At 51.3% G+C, this 23,863-nt stretch overlaps 1 protein-coding gene across 1 annotated transcript in view; it reads right to left on the reverse strand.

Moving 5' to 3' along the window:
- Positions 1–7,163: 7,163 nt before the first annotated feature.
- LOC133343092 (ligand of Numb protein X 2-like) overlaps positions 7,164–23,863 on the reverse strand; it is a 31,664-nt gene continuing 14,964 nt past the window's right edge. The window contains exons 2-3 of the mRNA XM_061552595.1: positions 16,317–16,687; positions 7,164–7,393 (exon numbers count right to left, since the gene is read on the reverse strand). Of these exons, the coding sequence (XP_061408579.1) occupies positions 7,164–7,393; positions 16,317–16,686 (600 nt within the window). The 5' untranslated portion in view covers position 16,687. The remainder of the gene's footprint in view (positions 7,394–16,316; positions 16,688–23,863) is intronic.

A 23,863-nucleotide genomic window follows, 5' to 3' on the forward strand; every position in this document is an offset into this window, starting at 1 on the left:
TTCTCACGACGTTTCGGCCACAACGCAAGCAGCCGTCCTCAGGTGAAAACCAGGTCTGTCGAGGCGACAGCGTCTGAATGAAACAGCACACGTGCTTGGATCATATATATAAGCTGGGTTTTTTATTATTCTATTACTTCCCTTCTACGTGACTTTACTGAAAGAACCCAGAAGAAGGTAGTAACTTATTTTTCAGAAGAGATCTGGCCATGACAAATGATAGCTCAGAGATATGGCTTAGGGTGTGGACATTTACAGCGGCCAAATAATCTGAACGCACGTTGAGTCTAAATGTGGAGGGGAAAAACAGGAGGACCCGGAGAAAGATGACACGCGACCACGGGGAGAGAGACGCGCAAACTTATTCTTTGGGCCTTTCGTTAAAGTCACGTAGACAGCTTCAAAGAAAAGACAAAAACTACGACGTTTCGATCGCAACACAAGCGTCGTCATTTTTTCCTTTTTTTTCCCCTTGCGATCGAAACGTCGTAGTTTTTTGTTATTTCTTCGAAACCTATCTACGTGACTTTACTGAAAGACCCAAAGAATATGAATTGCTGCAGTCACTAAAGCTTTAGGTCAAGATTTCACACGCAAACTCCAAATGTACAGGGGGGGGGGGGGGGGTATCATCAGGGTTCGAGATCGAACCCACAACCTTCCTGTATACCAGACGAGGCGGTTAACATCTCGCCCTGCTGGGATAGCCGCCACAGTGGCCCGCACACCGGACTTCCAGAGGTCGCCCGTTCCATTGCATCTCTCAGCAAGGAAGTTGAAACAACGGGGGGGGGGGGGGTAAGTTATTAAATCAGCCCGCAACCACCACGCCCCCACCCCTCTGCCCTCTACCGCCTCTGTCCACCCAGCAGTACAAATCAGAGGTCGCAACCGGGTACCCGATACCTGTACCCTACCCGATACCCGGCTACCCGTACCCGCCGGGTACGGGTACCGTTTGCGACCCTGGTGCGGCCGGGTACGGGTACGGGTAGGCCGTGAGTCACTGGTGAGTCACCGTTTGTCACTCATTTCGGGTAGGGTACGGGTAGGGAACGGGTACTACCCGGCCGGGTACGGGTACCCATTTGCGACCCTGGTGCGACCGGGTACGGGTAAGGAATCAAAACCCGTTTGCGACCTCTGGTACAAATGGATGAGTTTGATTGGCAGATTGCACGTGGTGGGGTAAAGTGTGGGTCCTCACACCCCTTCCAAGACATCCGGGCCGGCAAGCAAGAGAAGGCAAAATAATGTATAGGGGAGGGGGGGGTGGTGGTGGCTTCTGTAGAGCTCCCACGTGTGCAGGCTGCTTTCACCAGCAGCGGCGTGAGTGGGCACTTGCAGGGCTGCGCCTTCATCTTGTGTATATGCTCATGCAGCACACAGGGTGCTAGTGCCCCTGACATTTAACATGCCGGGACACACACCCACTGTGGATGTGCTCGACACCTACACTACGGACGTAGACCGCAAAGAGCAAAAACACGTGGATCGTTTTTTCCCCGCCCCCCCCCCGCCCCCCCCCGCCCCCCATAAAAAACCCCACTTGCAATTTTGTGTCTCATGCAAACAAAAGTCAGATCAACTGTTTACCCTTTACAAACCTATCACGCTGGCCATGACACACGAGAGCGTGGGTGGCAACCACCACGCCCGGCCGCCTCTTTCTCCCCAGTGCGCCGTTTGCACGCCGCAACAGGTATCCATTTGAGGCCGAGTCAACTTAGGGGAGGCCCAGGACCGGTCAAATAATCGTCACCGGTGTTGGCCGTGAGCGGGAATCGAACTCGGGTGGCCAGTGGGTTTCATAGCGCAGCGCGTTCACCGCTACGCGACCGCACACACAGAGCTCCCGTACCTCCCGATTAGCGCAATTGGCTACGTATTGTGTGAAATAGCTTCAACATACGTACACACATCCCCCGTATAGCCTTAACAGACTTATGGAAAATGCTGTGAGTGAGTACCTGTGGATGTGTTAGAACTCGCACCGAGTCAACCTAGGGGAGGCCCAGGACCGGTTTATATAATCATCGCTGGCGTTGGCCATGAGCAGGAATCGAACTCGGATCGCCAGTGCGTTCACATCGCTGCATGCTAACCCTACACCACCGCACGAAGAAAAACACATCGCTGCATGCTAACCGCTACAACCACCGCACGAAGAAAACACATCGCTGCATGCTAACCGCTACAACCACAGCACGAAGAAAAACACATCGCTGCATGCTAACCGCTACACCACCACACGAAGAAAAACAAACAGCGCCTGTGAAGGCCGGCACGGCACACAAAGGGATGGGGTGGCCAACACCACGCCCGGCTACACTACCACCTACCACACATGCGCACACACACACATACACACACATACAATCGGACACAGCGGTGTGAATGGTACAACATACTTAATGGGGTAAAAACGCAAAGAGGCGTTCACGCTGTCACCGCATCTCTCGCGGGGACCCATTATTCGAGAGAGAGCGGCTCCGCTCCGAGTCTCCCGGTGGGGATTTGCGAGCCGAGATTACGCGGCTCCGCGCGCTTCTGCCCACGCGTGTTAACACGCCGCGAGACACCGCACACGCCACAAACTACGGCGCATTAAGCTCGCGGATGAAATCATGTACGATCCGACCGCAATGCATCTGGGCTGGCAATCTCGCGCTGATGAAGCCGTATGCGAGTGTAGCAAGACGACAAAGATCCCCCCTACCTCCCCCCCTCGTGTAGCCTCAATAGACTGTTGGGGCAAGCGCTGTTAGCGAGCACCTATGAAGGCCGGCACGGCACACGAGGGGGTGGGTGGCCAACACCACGCCCGGCCGCCTTTGTCTCCCCAGTGGCGATGTTTACACACCGCACCGGGTACTCATTTGAGGCTGAGTCGGCCTAGGGGAGGCTCAGGACCGGTTTAGATAATCACCACTGGCGGTGTTGGCCGTGACCGGGAATTGAACTCGGGTCGCCGGTTCGTAGCGCAGCGTAGTGCTAACCACTACGCTACATTACACACACACACAAAGACCCCCTGCGTAACCTACGCAAGGTCTTGGATAGGGCTGAACGATTTGGGGTAAATATCTAATTGCGATTTTTCAGACAAATATTGCGATTGCGATTACATTTTTTTAAGTCAAGCTCCAGTTCAATATTCACTGTGCAACAGATTTAAAACACGTGATGGAGCATTACCACATGATATCATCACAATATGAACTGCTCTATATATTGTAATGCAAGTGTAGTGACATCGCGAATGTCGCTGTGTAATGCCGGTAACGACATCGCGGGCACAACGTGGGTGTGGGTGCAGTTCCGGCACTAGAGGGGCTCGGTGAGCGCTGACTGACAGCGCTGAGTGGCACCACGCCCTGCGTGCAGTGCCGACCCCTACAGGATAGGGGGTGTGAGAGTGCCGGCCACGGGAATGGGGTTACTCAGGGCCATGGCACTCTGGTTGACCCCGAAGGACACTTGACCGGCAAAGTCTCCACAGGGCCCCAGGTGGGGGCTACGGGTGGTCACGTGTCAGGGTCGAGATCCTGCTCGAGGGTTCTAGAAGGTGGGCGTGGCCAAGGGTGGAGCCAGCCACGCCGCAGAGGAGAGAAGCCGAGTCCCCCGAGCAGGACCAGCTGCTGTTGTTCATCCTGAAGAATCTACGTTCTACGTCCTACAAGAGTCACCAACACGTGGACTGGACCAGAGGTCGCAACCGGGTACCCGATACCCGTGCCCTACCCGATACCCGGCTACCCGTACCCGGCCGGGTACGGGTACCCGTTTGCGACCCTGGTGTGGCCGTGTACGGTGTAGGCCGTGAGTCACTGGTGAGTAACTGTTTGTCACTCATTTCCCAACGTCTTGTCTCTTCTCACAATTCAAGTTCCTAGAATCAACCCACCCGCGCCTGCAACATGGCTTCATCCCAGAGGTCGCAATTGGGTACCCGATACCCGGGTACGGGTAGCCGGGTATCGGGTAGGGTATGGGTACGGGTACCCGTTTGCGACCCTGGTGCGGCCGGGTACGGGTACGGGTAAGGAATCAAAACCCGTTTGCGACCTCTGACCTGGACCCAGGCTAGGGTCCGTTCCATAGTAGCCTGGTGTTAAGGGGTAGTACCCCGTGCGTTGGTCTTAATAAATGTGTTGCCTGCAAGAAGTGCGTCTGCGGACTCAGTAGAACCCACTACACACAAGGATGAAAACTAAAAAAGATATGAATTGATTCCAACATGTATTTATTCACATGTTTGAATTGAAATAGAACAATCAAACATCGAACGATTGTTAAGTTGAATAAATAGAATTATATTAATAAAAAATAAAACAATTCCAATAAGAAAGTAATAGGAACTTTTGAAATCGCAAAAAATCGCAGCCTTTGCGATTTGCCAATCGCTTGGTTTCAAATTGCGATTTCGATTTGAAATCGATTAATCGTTCAGCCCTCGTGTTGGAGCAAGGACCCGTAGCGAGGACCTCTAAAGGCCGGGATAACGAACCAGGGAGTGGTGGAGCCAGCACCACGCCCGACCGGCTGATTCTTACACGTGACAGCTGCTACTCATACTGGTAGGAACCTCCTGGTTACACCAGCCCACAGGGGATTATTGTGTCCGTTGTGCAGGGAGGGGCTGGGTGGGGAGGGAGGGGCTGGGTGGGGGAGGGAGGGGCTGGTGGGGAAGGGGAGGGTGGATAGGGGCTGGGTGGGGAGGGTGGGGAGAGGCTGGGTGGGGAGGGTGGGGCTGGGTTGGGAGGGGAGGGTGGGGAGGGGCTGGGAGGGGAGGGTGGGGAGGGGCTGGGTGGGGAGGGTGGGGAGGGGCTGGGTGGGGAGGGTGGGGCTAGGTGGGGAGGGGAGGGTGGCTAGGGGCTGGGTGGGGAGGGTGGGGAGGGGCTGGGTGGGGAGGGTGGGGAGAGGCTGGGTGGGGGAGGGTGGGGCTGGTCACCCCGTGGTGCCCTTATAAAACTCAACGTTTAACCTACTCACGCCGGCTTGTGCCCGCCCTCACAGTCGGGCATATTTGCGGAATACACCACGCTGCCGTTGACCCTGGCCATTGAGCAAGCAACCCAACGTTCCTACCAGCTCCCTCCGCAGGAGGGATGTGTTTCATGGCCGCACAACCAGTTCACACATCACAAACCGCCGATGTTATTGAAAGGCGGGAATCAAAGTCGGCTCGCGGGGTTCATCGCGCAGCATGAGAACCAATGTGCCGCCACTGCCCAGTTACCACGCACACGAAGGCAAAGCTTCCCCTTGTACAGCTTTCAACAAATCGTTGGAGCGTGTGCAGACTTTGTGTCGTGGTTCAAGCGCCACGCTACGACTTTAGATTCCCGGCCACTGCCAACACGTGCGGCGAGCGATATCGGAACCATTCCCGGGCCTTCCGTGGGTCAACTCAGCCTTAGACGAGTCCCTGATGCCACGTGTACACATCAGCACTAGGGAGATAAAGGCGGCGGGGGTATGGTGCTAATCGCAACCACCTGCCTTGATAATTAACGCGCGTGCGTACACACACACACGCCCATAACAATTGATCAATCATCAGGCATAGTCAACAAGGGACCATTGCTCCGACCGTGTGACCTATTGTGACAGCGTTCACGACAACAACAAAAACACCTCGCCTCAGGCTCGTTGTGCACCTCGACGCCACGTGAAGTGTAAAAGGCTCGCTGCAGGCAGGCAGGTCACGGGACAGACCCAGGTGCCATGGGTTGACCTACTCAGACGACCGGCCGATGCACCACCTGTGCTCCCCACTGTGCCACACGAAGACAAATATCCCCCCCATGGCCTTAACAGACTGTTGGGGCGACTGCTGTTAACGAGCATCAATGAAGGCCGGCCCGGCACACGAAGGGGTGGGTGGCCAGCACCACGCCCAGACGCCTGTGTCATCCCCAGTGGCACCAGGTACTCATTTGAGACTGAGTCGACCTAAGGGAGGCGCAGGACCGGTTGGTTCAGGTAATCGTCACCGGTGTTGGTCGCGAGCGGGAATCGAACTCGTGTCGCCAGGTTCGTAGCGCGGCGTGCTAGCCACACTGCACTGCTACTCTCACTGTGCCGCGCGCACACACTCGCACGCGTGCACACAAAGACAAAGATCCTCCGCATAGCCTGTAGCAGACTATTGGGGCAAGTGCTCTTAGCGATTAGCACCTATGGAAGGCTGGCACGGAAACACGAAGGGGTGGGTGGCCACCACCGCACCACACTGACACACAGACACACTAACACACAGACACACTAACACACAGACACACAGACACACTGACACACTACCACACAGACACACTAACACACAGACACACTGACACACAGACACACAGACACACAGACACACAGACACAGACACACAGACACACTAACACACAGACACACTGACAGACACACTGACACACTACCACACTGACACACTACCACACAGACACACAGACACACAGACACACAGACACACAGACACACAGACACACAGACACAGACACACAGACACACTAACACACAGACACACTGACAGACACACTGACACACTACCACACTGACACACTACCACACAGACACACAGACACACAGACACACTGACACAGACACACTGACACACAGACACACTAACACACAGACACACTGACACACTGACACAGACACACTGACACACTGACACACTGACACAGACACACAGACACACTAACACACAGACACACTACCACATAGACACACAGACACACTGACACACACACACACAGACACACAACAACAACAACAACCGCCATTCGCCACTAAGTGGCGGTGACATCACCACGACGCTTGTGCCAGGCCATGTGCACCTTGAGGCCACGTGAAGTGTCGAACGCCCGCTGGCAGGAGGTCACGGGGCAGACCCAGGTGCCGCCCCGTGACCTCCTGCCAGCGGGCGTTCGCTTCGGGCAACTCTGTCGTGGGCAGTGCTGTGGGGGGAGGGCCAATGCCCATTGGCCTCTCCCCTCATGGCGTCTGTGACCACCACAGTGGCTAAACGGGGGCTCTGGACGGGTGCGAGGGGCTGGTAACCCCTCCACCTTCAATTAACCACCACTAAATTACGAATTAAACAGACACACACACACACACAGACACACACACAGACACACAGTGCCGCGCTCTCACCTGTTACGCAGGTGTTCTTCCAGGTCGCTCCGCTGCATCTCGCCGTCGGGACAGAGGGGACAGCCGACCATGAGCTTGTCCAGGAGGCGTTTCACGAGGAAGCTGGACGAGGAGCATTCGAAGAGACGGAACGGCTCCCTGTCCAAGGGGCAGCAGACCTCCAGGTCTTCATCGTCGTCATCGTCGTCGTCGTCATCATCGGTCCGATTTCCCTCTCCGTTCTCGCCTGGGTGAGAGTTACACGAGCCGTTGCGATTGTCATCGTCATCATCATCATAGTCATCATCCTCATCGTCATCGTCGTCATCATTGGTCCGATTTCCCTCTCCGTTCTCGCCTGGGTGAGAATTACACGAGCCGTTGCGATTGTCATCGTCATCATCATCATCGTCGTCGTCGCCGCCGCCGCCATCATCATCTGCGCCTCCGGTTAGAGCGCTCGGCTACTTACGGGCAGTTCGCCGTACATACAAACACGATCATCGTCGTCACAAATTCGTAGCCGACAAAATGTAGTGGTCATCATCATGGATGTTAGTGATTCGCGTGAAGTCTGACGTCTTGAGCATCGCTGTCAAGAGCTACAGGAAATCATCGTTAATTAACGGGAAGACATCATCATGATCATCATGGAGCTGTTAACGTCATTTATGAAATTAATTTGAATTAGGTAAAACATTATCATCATCCTAGATTTGAAGCTTTCGTGACTGCAAGGATTCTTATTCTTAGGTTTTTTCGGTAACGTCTCGTAGGTAAAAAATTAAAATTAATAAAAGTAAAATAAAAATAAAATAAAAATCACGACGTTTCGGAGGCAACACAAGCTTCCGAAAAAACCTAAGAATATTATCATCATCGTCAAAAGAAAAAAATCATCACGCAACCAAGAAAACTCATCGTCATCATCGAGTGAATATTCCGCTAAGTTTTGCTCCAACAGGTGATCCCCCGTCTAGGATGGCAGCCACATGTGGTCAGTCCGTCGCTGTGCCTCAGCTTTCTCCTCGCGCCGCCAGCAGTCGGGTTCCCTCACTCGCGCGTCACCTCTGGCTGCTGCCCCCCCCTCCCCTCTGCTCGTCATCTCAAGAACGGCTGCATCCCTGGAGTGGAGGATTTTCCTTGTTGCTATCGGGAGCTGCATTAAATTCCTCCACTTATTTCCCCATCGTGAGTTAAGCTTCCATCATCCTTCTATCCAAGCGCTCCTTGACTTTGAACGACCCCGTATATCAAACACGTGTGTGTGTGTGTATGTTGAACTTATAGTAGTAGTAGGTTTTTACCCTTTTAAACTGGTACAAAACTGACACCTTTATTCAAGGCATCATGTTTGCAATAACCACAACACAAGTAGTCAAAAAAGCAAACAAAAAGAAGCAACTCTGATAATGATAATAATATGCACTATCCTTGAAGTTGATTGGTCCACACCCGAGACGGCTTTCTTTAGAGCCTAGTCCCCATTGGTGTTGGACCAGATGACACCAGAAGGCGTACAACTCAAACACAGCGCAATATCAGAGTCTTGAGAGCTCGGGGTAAGCATTTACACTATGAGATCTCTTTTACCAGTGGCAAAATATAGTAGTAGGTTTTTACCCTTCTTTCGCACCGAGCGTAGCCAACCGCGCTATTTCGGAGGTGCGGGGGAAGGACAACAAACTAAATACAAAAGGCAGGTTATAAAGAAATTAGTTTTCAATCTAGATTTAAAGGTGACTAGCTCCAGTGGCTTCCTAATATCTGAAGGAAGAGCGTTCCAGACGGCCGCAGAAGCGCGTCTGAAAGCGCGCGATGCGGTTGCCGCCTTTGTTTGATGGCGAGCCAAAAATCCACTGCTGCGACGAGGATGACCGGAGTTTGCGTGATGGTTTATGCACCTTGACGAGATCAGCAAGGTACAGTGATACCTCGGTTCACGAACTTTATTCGTGAACTGACTCTGGTCGCGAACCGAATTGGTCGTGAACCGAGGCACATTTTCCCACAGGGTTCCATGTAAATCCGGTTAATCTGTTCTGACCTTTTTTTTTGGTTTTTGAAGCACAAAAATATGAAACAAATGACAATACACATTAGTACTGTACAGTATAGTAATGTATAAAGAGAGAACACTAACCTTGCTTGAGATGACTTCAGTAAGCACTCAAACGGGTGAACTGTACAATACAGTAAGTACAGTACAGTAGTACAGTACAGTACTGTATGTGCTAAAAAGCACACCAAAAAGCAAAAAGTCACTGAAAGTGTCTTCACAGTACTCACAGTACTTCTTTCTGCGTCTCTTCTTCTCTCCACGATCTTCCTACAGGAAGTCACGACCATGTGACAGCCTGGAAATAGCATTAAAATGGCCGCGGCTCCTGTTCGTGAACCGAAGCGGAGTTCGTGAACCGGAGCATCTTTTTCGGAACTTTTCTGTTCGTGAACCGAGTTGTTCGTGAACAGAAGCGTTCGTGAACCGAGGTATCACTGTATTGTGGTTCATTTGGGGAAAGCACTTTGTGTGAAATGCTAAGTCCTCGCTTAACATGCGGTGATCACACGGTAACGAGTTGTTGCTGCGATCACGCATTTCTTCCACGCGGGAAGACTTTTCGAACGAAGCGGAACGGTGCACGGTGATGCCGCGGATCGCGCGCGACGCCGTAACGCGGTGGAACACGAACTACTTTCTTGCGCTGTGCGTCTGGTGCAGCACGTGGAATGATACGTAGGGTGAGCGGCGCGCACGCTCATCTCAGGTCTGTGTCCCGCAGCCACGGGAAGGCTGCAGGCCGATGGTGTCGTGCAAACGCGATTCAAATTTGCATTGTTTTTATTTATTTACATATGCCACTTTTCAAGAGCGCATCTCCCGCGGCGCTCAACGAGGAATCGCTGTACACGTTGCCGAGTTCATGCCAACCATTTATTTGCCATGACACTTAGAAGAGAGATGTTAACTATGCTCTTAGGTTTTTTCGGTAAAGTCACGTAGGTAAAATTTTTAAATTACTAAAATTTATAATAGAAATAAAATAAAATAATAAATCACGCCTTTTAGTAGGCAACACAAGTCTCCGTCATCAGGTTGGGACCGTCACAGCTAGATTTGCTGCATCGAGTGAGGCAAAGATTCCAAGATATAAGTTCTTAAATACAAGTTAAGGGGGAGGAGGGCTACCACATTCAGATAAGCCCCTCCCTCCTCCCCCCCTACGTGACTTTACTGAAAAAACCTAAGAGTATGAATCCTTGCAGTCACGAAAGCGTCAAATCTAGAATAGAAGTTAACTACCTCGCCTGGTATATATGAGGTCGTGGGTTCGCTCCCAACCCTGACGCCTGCTGCTGTATATTTGGAGTCTCTCTCTCCCTCTCCGTGGTCGTGTGAATTTTTCTCCGGGTCCTCCGGTTTTTCCCGTCCACATTCAGAATCGACGTGTGTTCAAGAGTATTTGGCTACTGACATAAATTTCCACATGGTGATGAGCTACTTCTTATTGAGCCATTCTTTGTGATGGCTGGGCCGCTCCTAGTTGTTCAAGTTATAACACTCGTGTTTCATACTCCTTGAGTCTGTCGGGCAAGTCACGGGAATAGTAAATTAATAGATCACGACGTTTCGAGCGCAACACAAGCAATCGTCTTCAGGCGGGAAACATAATCCAGCAGTGGAACTGCTGAACCACCTGAGGACGACCGCTTGTGTTGCGATCGAAACGTCGTGATAGATTGTTTTTTGTTTTATTTTATTTTTCTACCTGACGTGACTTTACATTATGACTACTACCTGCGTGCCGCTTTGTATGTGTGTGTGTTTGGCTTGGGTGTCAGAAACACACAGACACACACACACACACTCTTCACACACACACGCACATAATCTTCACACGCGGTGTTTGGCAACTGGCACGCCGATGAAATGTGAATTCATTGTCATTTTATCCCCCCTCTGCCACCCAAGCTGCACCCACTCTGCACGTATGTGTGTGTGCATGCATGTGTGCGTGCGTACGTGTGTGTGTGTGCGTGTGTGTGCGTGTGTGCGCGTGTGTGTACGGGCGCGTGTGTGTGTGCATGCGTGTGTGTGTGTCCGCGTGTGTGTGCGTGTGTGTGCTTGCGTATGTGTGTGTGTGCGTGTGTGTAGTCCGGCAAAACAACCTCCTACCTCCTCGCGGTGCCGGACGGGCAACACTGTCGTGGACATTGCTGTGGGGGGAGGGCCAATGCCCATTGGCCTCTCCCCTCATGGCGTCTGTGACCACCACAGTGGCTAAACGGGGGCTCTGGACGGGTGTGAGGGGCTGGTAACCCCTCCACCTTCAATTCATTACCACTAAACCACGAATTAAACATAAACCTGTAACAAATAAGCTTGTGCCGGAGGCCCCGGGGGGTCAGGCTTTTATGACGTCTCCTGACCAAACCCCATTTGGCGGAGCCAGGAGATTGAATTTTCACCCTCGGGGCTCCTCCAGAAACAACAAAAAACCATTGCGGATGGCCACGTGGAATGTTCGAACGCTCACTGCGGAGGAGAGGCTGCCACTCCTCTGTCGGGAGCTGGACCGGTACCGCCTGGATCTCTGTGGCATTCAGGAGGTCCGGTGGACCGGTTCTGGCTCCTGCCACCATGAGGGGTGGACAGTCCTCTACTCGGGGCAGGAGACTGCCAAACAACAGGGTGTGGCTCTTCTTCTGAACAAAAGAATGAAGGGGGCGTGGGAGCGTGGCGGTGAGGTGTGGGAAGCTGTAAGCCCCAGGATACTTTGGGCTCGCCTTCCCATCAACCAGAGGCGAGGAGTGGTGGTCGTGGTTACTTATGCCCCCACCGAAGACGAACATCCGTGGAGGGATGCAAGCAAAGCCGATGAGTCAGACGCTTTCTATGACCTCCTGTCACAGGTGCTGGCTAAAGTGGCCACTCGGGACAGAGTCATCTTGTTGGGTGACTTCAATGCCCGAGTTGGTCATGATGCTGACACCTGGTCTGGAGTGATTGGAAGGCATGGGCCAGATCAGCTCAATAATAACGGTAGGAGGCTGCTAGATTTTTGTGCAGCCCATGGGCTTGTAATTACCAACACGCTCTTCCGGCATCGGCGCATCCACACAACATCATGGATACATGCCGGGTCCAAGCAAGAACATCTGCTGGACTACATAGTGACGGACCAGCGGATGCGAACCCATGTCCTTGACACCAGGACCTACCGTGGAGCTGATCTGTCCTCTGACCATCGACTAGTCATCTGTAAGATGCGCCTGCCTTTCTTCCACTCCGGTGGTGGGTGTACACCCAGGATCCCATTCCAACCAAAAGTGGCCTGGTCTCAGTTAGCTGATGAAAGTTGCAAGCGAGAATTTCATCATCGCTTGCAGCTGGGGTTGGCATCGTCCCCCACTCCACCTGATGTCGAGGGTAAATGGGCGAGGTTTAAGACTGTGACTCATGCAGCTGCAATGGCTGCTTTGGGTACGCGGTCCAGACCTCCCCAGAAACCCTGGCTGACAGAGGAGGTGTTCAGGTTAATTGAGAAAAAGCGACAGGCCCACTCTCATCGCCTACAGCATCCCACGTCAGAGAATGAGGAGGTTTACCGCAGCCTTCGCTCGGAAGTTCGGAGAGCCGTAAGGCGTTGTAAGGATGGGTGGTGGTCGCGGGTTGCTGAGGAGATGGAGTCTGCCTCAGTGGCCCGTGATCACAAATCACTATTTAACTCCATCAAAAAAGTAACCTGCAGCGCCACACCTATTACCATCATTAGAGGAAAAAACGGTGATCCAATCTCCGACCCCCAGGAACAGGTTTGCAGATTTTCTGAGCATTTCTGTGAGGTCCTGGGGGAGGGAAATTCTCTCAGCCAGGAAAACATCATGGCACAAAGTGGGGATAACCCTGCTGAGGCTGCGGTGCCTCAAATATTGGAAGAGGTCACCCCCTGTGAGTGGCTGGCTGAGGTTCCAGCTGTTGAGGAAGTACTGAGGGCGATCCGGAGTCTGAGACCAGGGAAGGCACCGGGCAGAGATGATCTCCCAAGCGAAATGCTGAGGGAGTGTGGCGTTTGTGCACAGACTGCCCTATATGACATCATAACAACAGTCTGGACCACTGGACGGGTTCCGCAGGACTGGAAGGATGCCCTGGTGGTCCCCCTCTTTAAGAAGGGGGACCGCACAGACTGTAACAACTACAGGGGCATCTCACTCCTCAGTGTGCCGGGTAAGGTCCTGGCAAGGATTATTCAACATCGCCTTGCTAGGCACGCTGAGGAGGGGCTTGCGGAGCCCCAATGCGGTTTCAGGAAAGGGCGGTCCTGCACAGATGCCATATTTTCTGTCCGTCTGCTACAGCAGAGGTGTAGGGAATTCCAAAAAGACCTACATCTCTGCTTTATTGACCTGGTCAAGGCCTATGATACCATCAGTAGGACTGGACTCTGGGTTGTTCTTCGTGCTTTCGGAGTCCCTGACCCTCTGCTCACGATCATTAAGGACCTTCATGATGGTGAGCGGGCCCGGGTAAAACTACGTGGCCGGGAGTTGGAGCCTTTCCCTGTACACCTTGGGGTGCGACAGGGATGTCCTCTGGCTCCCACATTATTTAACATCTATTTTGACCGCGTAGTTCGTGAAGCCTTCAATAGCTGTACCGGGGGAATTTCCGTTTGGTACAGATATAATGGGAGGCTGATCGACGCCCGGGTGCGATCAAGGGATGGCTCCCTATTGGTCAACCACGTTATGTATGCCGATGATTTGGTAATAGCTGCTCATTCAGAAGAGGAGTTGGAGGCGCTGCTGCTGAGACTGGAGCGTGCCACTAAGAGGTGGGGCCTTACCATCAGCCCCACCAAAACCAAGCACCTGCCTGGGTATTTTGTACCATCGGACACTCCACCCCCACAACTCCCAATTGGTGATGGGGCAGTTGTGGAGAGAGTGGAGAGTTTCCCATACCTGGGCAGTATGCTTATGACCGGCTCCAGTCTATCAGCAGAGGTCTCACTCCGAATCAGTCGAGCGGCAATATCTTTTCATCGGTTGCGTAACGCTGTGTGGAAGCTACCTGGTCTGTCGCTCCGCACGAAGCTTCAGGTCTTCTCGGCCACGGTCATTCCCTCCCTTCTCTACGCTTGCGAGACGTGGACCCCCCTGGTGGAGCATCTTCGCCGGTTGGAAACATTTAGGCTGGCCTGCCTACGATCCATCCTGGGTTTAACCAGGCTGGATTGTGTGAGGAGCTCACAAATCCTTGAAAGATCTGGGCAAAGTCCCATCAGTGAGCTCCTCCGGCAGGCAAGGCTGCGTTGGCTGGGTCATGTAGCCCGCATGCCCAGCCACCGCATGCCTAAACAGCTTTTGTTCGGCCGGATCGAGGGGGCTAGACGGGCGCGGCACGGGCTGGAGAAGAGATGGAGTGATGTGGTACAGGAGGACGTGGAGCTGAGTGGACTTGCCGATGACTGGTACCAGCGGTGTCAAGATCGGCCTCAGTGGAGGAGGCTCGTGAAGGACGCTACTGGGCAGTTGGAGGCAGTCGCCCTCCAACAACAACGGAGGGCGGAGGAGCGACGCTCACAACAACGAGCGGAGCGCCGGGTGGCTAAAGCACAGCAAGTTGGCACAGTAGGGGGCACAGGTGGTGCATCAGCCAGTCATCTCGGTCATCTCGGTCAGTCGACGAGTGGCACCTGGGTCTGCCCCGTGACCTCCTGCCAGCGGGCTTTCGACACTTCACGTGGCCTCAAGGTGCACTTGGCCTGGCACAAGCATCGTGGTGACGTCACCGCCACTTAGTGGCGAATGGCGGTTGTTGTTGTGTGTGTATGTGTGTACGTGCGCGTGTGACAAGGTCTGAAATAGGCCTGAGATGGGTGCATCAAGGTAGGTGGGTGGAGCTAGAGATGGTCCAAGCACAGAGGCTGGGGCAGTGGACACCCAGCCTGTCAATACAAAGACATCCATCCTAGTAATGAAACTCAGAGAGTCAGTTAACATCGGTAGAAGGGATGGAAACATCATAGCAAGTTAAGACTTTACCTGGTTAATCACGTCCTTCAAACGATTGCTCAATTTGTGTTTCAGCTTAGTTTTACGTACTTAAAATGCCAAAATAAAAACTCGCATGTACTCACGCGGAGTGTCTGAGCGTTGCAGTGAGATTTAGCGAAGGTGACTTACTGCGCCTGCCAGCGGGAGGGAGGGAGGGAGGTCACGCGGGGCCAGAGAACTTGGGAGCAACGACTGACGCTAGAAAATGTCGGGTTAACGAGCGACTCCGGTGGCAAAATCTGGCAAATCATTGACAACGACGACGACGAAAAAAACAGGCCAAGCCACTAAAGCGCGCAGAGTCACATGAACGCAGCAACCTCGAGGGCCATGCCGACAGCTGCAGCCAGGCTAATGAATGAACTTCCCTGTTTGTTTGTTGTAGTACAGAGTTAGACTGATGGCCTTAATCTATGTTTGTTGTAGTACAGAGTTAGACTGATGGCCTTAATCTATGTTTGTTGTAGTACAGAGTTAGACTGATGGCCTTAATCTAAGTTGTCTTGTGGTTGTTGTTGTTTGACTTGCATCCCACTGGGATATTTGCACACAGGGTTGGTGTACGGTGATTTTTTCTGCAATATTTTGCTGTCTTTTCTTGGATTTTCTGTTTGCACATAGTCACTTTAAGATGTTTTCTTGTTCATGTTTTTGTTTTTTGTTTGTTGCGGTTGCACCCGATTCAAGAGCCGAATGGCTCACAGGGCTATACCTAATAAATGAACTTTGAACTTTGAACCTGTGTTCCACCAGCCTTCCGTGCTGTCGGCTCCCCGCTCCTACCTTGCGCCTGTTGACTACCTCGCCTGGTATGCAGGAGGTCGTGGGTTCGATCCCGACCCCGATGCCTGCTGCGTATTTGGAATTTACAAGTTCTCCCCGTGGCCGTGTGGACTTTTCTCCGGTTCCTCCAGGTTTTACTTCCACATTTAGAAACACGCGTCTTAGAGTATTTTCTTGCTATACATCTCCACGCGATAAGCCACTTCGTTGAGCTATCATTTGCGGTGGCCAAGTCGCTTCTGAAAAAGCGCTACATGGCTCAGTGGGGCCTTACCTGTTTAACAATTTTTTAAAGTTTTGGTTATTTCACCGCCCGTGCTCGCCTGCTCGCCGGACAAAGACCCACCGTGGGCACGGGTCGTCCGCGGCGCGAGCCGCGATCCCGCGCAGGCACTCGCGGCAGTAGGTGTGTCCGCACGGCGTGTCCAGCGGGCCCAGCAGCGGCTCCAGGCACACGCGGCACGTCAGGTCCTCGTCAACCTCCTGCCGGTAGTCGTACGCGTGGCCCTCGGACGGGCCGTGCCGCTGGGCGCACGCCATGCAGAAGTCGGGCGCCTCCCAGAAGCGGGCGGCGGCGTCGCCCCCCCCCTCCTCCTCCTCGTCCTCCACGCGGCAGGCGGACTCCGAGTCGGACTGCAGAGCCTCCAACTTCTTGGCCAGGCAGCTCATCTCTATGGGGGGCTGCTCACCCATGCTGCGCGAGCGAGCGAGCGAGACGGAAACAAGGGGGGGGGGGAGGACGAGGAGAGGTTTGTGTGAGGGCGTGGTGCTGGCCACCCACCCCCGCGTGTGCCGTGCCGGCCTGCTGTGGTGCTGCTCGCTAACAGCACTTGGCCCTAACAGTCCGCGAAGGCTATACGGGGGATCGTTGTCTTTTTAAATCCTTTATATTAAGTTCACTTGCTTGCTTGCTTGCGCGCTTACGACCGTGCAAATCTTTCGGTCGTTTTTTAACCCACTTCCCTTGATCCAATCGAGCTGACATTTTGCACACAGACCTCGTTGTGCGTGACAATTTATTTTCGTGAAAATTTTTTCCAAAATTTTCCACTTTGTAGGAAAAAAAAAATTCATATTTAATTTAAAATAGCAATGTGATAAAAATGAAACTCTTACTCAAGAAAAACAGAAATGAATAATAAAATAAAACCGATGCCACCACGCACATAAAGGATTTACAGTGAAAAACTTTGTTTCTACGGGTTAATTTTTTGTGCGTACGTCTGCGGTAGTGCAACGGTTCGCACGCCGCGCTACGAACCCGGCGACCCGGGTTCGATTCCTGCTCACGGTCAACGCCAGTGACGCTTTATCTGTACCTACCCTGGGCCTCGCCTAGGTCGATTGAGCCTCAAATGAGTACCAGGTGCAGTGTGCGTGAACATCGCCACTAGCGAGATAAAGGTAGCCAGGCGCGGTGCTGGCCGCCCCACCCCCTCGCACACCATGCTAATAGCACTTTCCTCCAACAGTCTATTAAGGCTACACGGGTGACCTTTGTCTTTGTTTGTCTGCATAGGACGAAGGCAGCGAGTGGGTGGTGTAGTGGTCAGTTCGATTCCTGGCCATGGCGAACACGATTATCGGTGGTCATTTTGTGAATGCGTCCTGACCCTTCCCCCCCCCCTAGGTTGACTCAGACAGAAGGAGCCGAAAAGGTGGCCGGGCGTGGTGCCAGCAGTAGTTGCTTGAACAGCCTGCGAAGGTTATACAGGGGACCTGTATCTTCATGCATCTGTGCCAATCATCAACATCATCATTGTGATGATCGAGTACTGTAATGTCAGTACAATTGTCATCAATCGTCACCATTTAGTAAGTAGTCCACAGCCTCATCATCATCATCCCAAATTATTATCATTCAGTATTGTAGGTACAAGTAACTTTAAAAAGCATCAAAACACATGCAAGTTTGTAGTCGTGATCATCGTCATCATCTTAAAACGAAACTTCTATTGGATCGGCGCTTCTCTGCAATGATGACCAACATCATCATGGTCGTCATCAGCAGGCACCAAGTTTGGTCATCATCATCATCGTCGTCATTATGACACGGCCATTGTGAACCCCATGCCAACCAGTCACCCCCGACACACAGTTCCACTGTATTTGTATATTTGTGTGCGCGCGCCGCGTTCGTCATTACGTAGCTGCTACCGGATCGACGGCATTTTTGTGCAAGTCAAGTCTGGCTCAGAGGTGGTCGCCCTGACTTAAATAAAAAAGAAACTACCGCTTTTTTTGCGGTGTTTTTTTTTGCCATTCATCAGGTGACCTGGACAGATTCAAGAATTCAATTGAAAGTGGTGCGTTCGTCGATCGGGGCAGTGGTGGAATGGCCCCGCGGTAACGGCGTTTTGCCGCTTTTTGATGCATAGCTTCGCGGTTCGACCCAAAGCGGCCGCCCCGGTTATTACCGCGGGTCTACCAGCCCAGAGCAAACGCGCCGTTCGCTTCACGGTGCGAGTTCAACGTCCCGCGATGTCATTCGCCGTCGTGTGCCAGTGACATGCATCCAAAAAAAATGTTACATCCTGCAAATTACGCGATGTAAATATGCATAGCAATCAGCAGCACTGACGTTTACACTCCGCATCTAGATGCTCATTTAAGGCCGAGTTGATCTAGGAGTGGCCCAGAAGAGGTTCACTTGCCACTGACGTTCTTCATACAGGGGAATCAAACGCAATCCACAAAGCAGACTGCACCACCGCTCCCCGCACGCACAGACGCGCGTGCACGCATGCGTTGATGCACGCATGGACGCGCGTGAAAAGGCAAGTGCTGTCACAGGTGGGCAAGACACAGGTAAGAAACGTCTGCCACAGGCACCAGAGACTAGTGCTATTATGGAATCTATTATATAATTGGCAATAGCTTAGCGACTAAATTGCTTGCTAATTCGTTAACTCTCAGCGCCCATCGCAGGACCAGGCCCTCTGGGTGAAGTTTGGGTTCATCTCAAGTGAGAGTCAACCCCTAACACCTGGGTCTGTTCCTTGACCTCCTGCCGGGGCAAGCCCTCCTTACTTCACGTGGCCTAAAAGTGCACCTAGCTTGGCACAAGCGCTATGGCGACGTCACCGTCACTAGGTTTGACGTGGTTTGTGTGTGTGTGTCCGGATTGCTATGACTTTATTGACATTGGGCACGAGTTCGGAGTGCCGTCTTACTCTCAGGAGCTTCTTAAAACGAATAAATATGCGTTGCATAACAATGATTTGCGGGTCCCAGAGGCGAAAGCTTAATCCTCCCCTTGGTTCCGACGCTGGGTGTTATGCAGGAACACACGGATCGCTTTGCGCGCATTGCAACGAAGCCACGTTATGTAACCGCACGCACCGCACCGTGCCAATAGCTGGAAATGCCATCTTGATAACGTGTTAGTGGACAGCGCCAACGGATGTCGAGTGGGTACAAGATATGCCGGTTTCCTTTGCTCTGTGTATTGGGTTCGTTGAGCTTTCGCGATATGCTGCTAACCAATTTATACCCAAAATCTGCTAAATGCAGGTTGAATTCACTCGTATGCGCCTATGCGGTTGGATGTGGTACCATTGTGTGTGTACTGTGTGTGTGTAGTGTGTGTGTGTACTGTGTGTGTGTGGTGTGTGTATATTGTGTGTGTGTACTTTGTGTGTGTACTTTGTGTGTGTACTGTGTGTGTGTAGTGTGTGTACTTTGTGTGTGTACTGTGTGTGTGTAGTGTGTGTGTGTACTGTGTGTGTGTGTGTGTAGTGTGTGTACTTTGTGTGTGTACTGTGTGTGTGTACTGTGTTTGTACTGTGTGTGTACTATGTGTGTGTACTGTGTGTGTACTGTGTGTGTGTACTATGTGTGTGTACTGTATGTGTACTGTGTGTGTACTGTGTGTGTGTGTACTGTGTGTGTGTGTAGTGTGTGTAGTGTGTGTGTGTGTACTGTGTGTGTGTGTACTGTGTGTGTGTGTAGTGTGTGTGTAGTGTGTGTGTAGTGTGTGTACTTTGTGTGTGTACTGTGTGTGTACTGTGTGTGTGTACTGTGTGTGTGTACTATGTGTGTGTACTGTGTGTGTAGTGTGTGTAATGTGTGTGTGTGTAGTGTGTGTACTGTGTGTGTGTGTGTACTGTGTGTGTGTACTATGTGTATATTGTGTGTGTGTACTGTGTGTGTGTACTGTGTGTGTACTGTGGGTGTGTACTGTGTGTGTGTACTGTGTATGTGTGGTATGTGTATATTGTGTGTGTGTACTGTGTGTGTGTACTGTGTGTGTACCGCGTGTGAGTACCGTGTGTGTGTTTACTGTGTGTGTGTGGTATGTGTATATTGTGTGTGTGTACTGTGTGTGTGTACTGTGTGTGTGTGGTATGTGTATATTGTGTGTGTGTACTGTGTGTGGGTACTGTATGTGTACTGTGTGTGTGTGGTATGTGTATATTGTGTGTGTGTACTGTGTGTGTGTACTGTGTGTGTGTACTGTGTGTGTGTGGTATGTGTATATTGTGTGTGTGTACTGTGTGTGGGTACTGTATGTGTACTGTGTGTGTGTGGTATGTGTATATTGTGTGTGTGTACTGTGTGTGTGTACTGTGTGTGTGTGGTATGTGTATATTGTGTGTGTGTACTGTGTGTGTGTACTGTATGTGTACTGTGTGTGTACTGTGTGTGTGTGTACTGTGTGTGTGTGTAGTGTGTGTGTGTGTAGTGTGTGTGTAGTGTGTACTTTGTGTGTGTACTGTGTGTGTACTGTGTGTACTATGTGTGTGTACTGTGTGTGTGTGTGTAGTGTGTGTAATGTGTGTGTGTACTGTGTGTGTGTGGTATGTGTATATTGTGTGTGTGTACTGTGTGTGTGTACTGTATGTGTACTGTGTGTGTACTGTGTGTGTGTGTACTGTGTGTGTGTGTAGTGTGTGTGTGTGTAGTGTGTGTGTAGTGTGTGTACTTTGTGTGTGTACTGTGTGTGTACTGTGTGTACTATGTGTGTGTACTGTGTGTGTGTGTGTAGTGTGTGTAATGTGTGTGTGTGTAGTGTGTGTACTGTGTGTGTGTGTGTACTGTGTGTGTGTACTATGTGTATATTGTGTGTGTGTACTATGTGTATATTGTGTGTGTGTACTGTGTGTGTGTACTGTGTGTGTACTGTGGGTGTATACTGTGTGTGTGTACTGTGTATGTGTGGTATGTGTATATTGTGTGTGTGTACTGTGTGTGTGTACTGTGTGTGTACCGCGTGTGAGTACCGTGTGTGTGTGTACTGTGTGTGTGTACTGTGTGTGTGTGGTATGTGTATATTGTGTGTGTGTACTGTGTGTGTGTACTGTGTGTGTGTGGTATGTGTATATTGTGTGTGTGTACTGTGTGTGTGTACTGTGTGTGTGTACTGTGTGTGTGTGGTATGTGTATATTGTGTGTGTGTACTGTGTGTGGGTACTGTATGTGTACTGTGTGTGTGTGGTATGTGTATATTGTGTGTGTGTACTGTGTGTGTGTACTGTGTGTGTGTGGTATGTGTATATTGTGTGTGTGTACTGTGTGTGTGTGGTATGTGTATATTGTGTGTGTGTACTGTGTGTGTGTACTGTATGTGTACTGTGTGTGTACTGTGTGTGTGTGTGTACTGTGTGTGTGTGTAGTGTGTGTGTGTAGTGTGTGTGTACTTTGTGTGTGTACTGTGTGTGTACTGTGTGTGTGTACTATGTGTGTGTACTGTGTGTGTGTGTAGTGTGTGTAATGTGTGTGTGTAGTGTGTGTGTGGTGTGTACTGTGTGTGTGGTGTGTGTACTGTGTGTGTGTACTGTGTGTGTAGTGTGTGTACTGTGTGTGTACTGTATGTGTGTACTGTGTGTGTACCATGTGTGTGTACCATGTGTGTGTACTGTGTGTGTATATTGTGTGTGTGTACTGTGTGTGTACTGTGTGTGTGTACTATGTGTACTACTCAGCAGCCAACTGTCTCGTGCGCTTTCGCTGTGTGCGCCCATTTGTTGGAAAGCATCTACTACTACCGCACACAGCGAGGGAAACCAGTATTTTGTTTAAATCATCCCTTGTGGAAGTTTAACTGCACAGCAAGTATGGGTCATTTTTGTTCTCATACCCATCATTGCAATGGGAGTTAGTCCACGAGCCTCGTTCCTCAATAACTTAAAAGAGGCAATTAAAAACAAGATTGCAACAAACCTTGCACAGACAATCCCCACCCTATCCCTCAATAAAATATACCTTAATCCGATTTACAATTCCACGTCGGTCTATATATTCTAGTGAAATAGTGGGCATATTTATTTCATATATATAGAGAGAGGCAGTCACAGGCAGAGGAAAGAATGAGCTTGGACATGAACACGGGCAAGGAATCGACAGCACAAGATGGCGAGCGAAGGGAGTTCAAAGTTCATGGCGCCGCGGTGGCGAGATGTTAACTACCTCGCCGAGTATACACAGGTCGTAGATTCAATCCCAAACCTGACGCCTGCATATTTAGTGTTTGCATGTCTCTCCCAATGTTAACTACCTCGCCTGGTACACAGGAGGTCGTGGGTTTGATCCCTACCCTGACGCCTGCTGTGTATTTGGAGTTTCTGTGTCTCTCTCTCATCATCATCACGGTGGCTAGGAGATGTTAACTACCTCGCCTGGTACGCAGGAGGTCGTGGTTTTGATCCCGACCCTGACGCCTGCTGCTGTGTATTTGGAGTTTCCGTGTCTCTCATCATCATCATCACGGTGGCTAGGAGATGTTGACTACCTCGCCTGGTGTACAGGAGGTTCGTGGGTTTGATCCCGACCCTGACGCCTGCTGCTATGTATTTGGAGTTTGCGTGTCTCTCTCTCATCATCATCATCATCACGGTGGCTAGGAGATGTTAACTACCTCGCCTGGTGTACAGGAGGCTCGTGGGTTCGATCCCGATCCTGACGCCTGCTGTGTATTTGGAGTTTCTGTGTCTCTCTCTCATCATCATCACGGTGGCTAGGAGATGTTAACTACCTCGCCTGGTACGCAGGAGGTTAGTGGGTTCGAGCCCGACCCTGACGCCCACTGCTGTGTATTTGGAGTTTCCGTGTCTCTCTCATCATCATCACGGTGGCTTGGAGATGTTAACTACCTCGCCTGGTATACAGGAGGTTCGTGGGTTTGATCCCGACCCTGACACCTGCTGTGTATTTGGAGTTTGCGTGGCTCTCCCCCGTGGTCGCGTGGATTTTTCTCCGGGTCCTCCGGTTGTTCCCTCCAAATATAGAATCAACGTCACGCGTTTAAGAGTTGTATGGCTGTTGCTATACATTTCCACACAATAAGCCACTTCATTGGGCTATCATTTGTGGGCAGGACGCTTCTGAGAAAGAGCTCGATAGCTCAGTCCGCCTGACCTGGTAAAATAAATGTTTTATATTTCTAGTTTTTAGTTAGTAGACAACGAGGCAGCAGAGGAGAATGAGCGACCTCCCTCTGCACAGTGAGAGACTGGGGGCTTCATCTAAAATGTATTCTTTATAAACAGAATATTACACAATACAGAAAGAGCTTATGTCTAGCTTACAAAACACGTACAGTGTAAACTTACACAACTGACTTCTTTTTAAACTATCTCCAGAATACCTAATTTGAATGTGACAAAGCCTTTGCCGTTGAAGCACCAACGTTTTGGGACAGCCCTGTTTCCTCCCTTAACATCGTAAATATTCCTTCAAAAAAGAAATATGATTAGTGGCAGATACAGGCAGCCACATTTGCAAGTGCGATTTGTAACTTTTGAACCTGACCCACGTATCGATGGTTCAATTTGAACGTGCGTTGACTTGATGTGGTCTGGGACTGTTGTTGTTGTTTTGCTGCCTTGCCCCAAGTTTGCATTTGGTGTTGAAAAATCAGCAGGGAATTATG

The sequence above is a fragment of the Lethenteron reissneri genome, chromosome 16 (genome assembly GCF_015708825.2).
Source record: "Lethenteron reissneri isolate LAM-NWPU_2019-01 chromosome 16, ASM1570882v1, whole genome shotgun sequence".
Taxonomy (NCBI): domain Eukaryota; kingdom Metazoa; phylum Chordata; class Hyperoartia; order Petromyzontiformes; family Petromyzontidae; genus Lethenteron; species Lethenteron reissneri.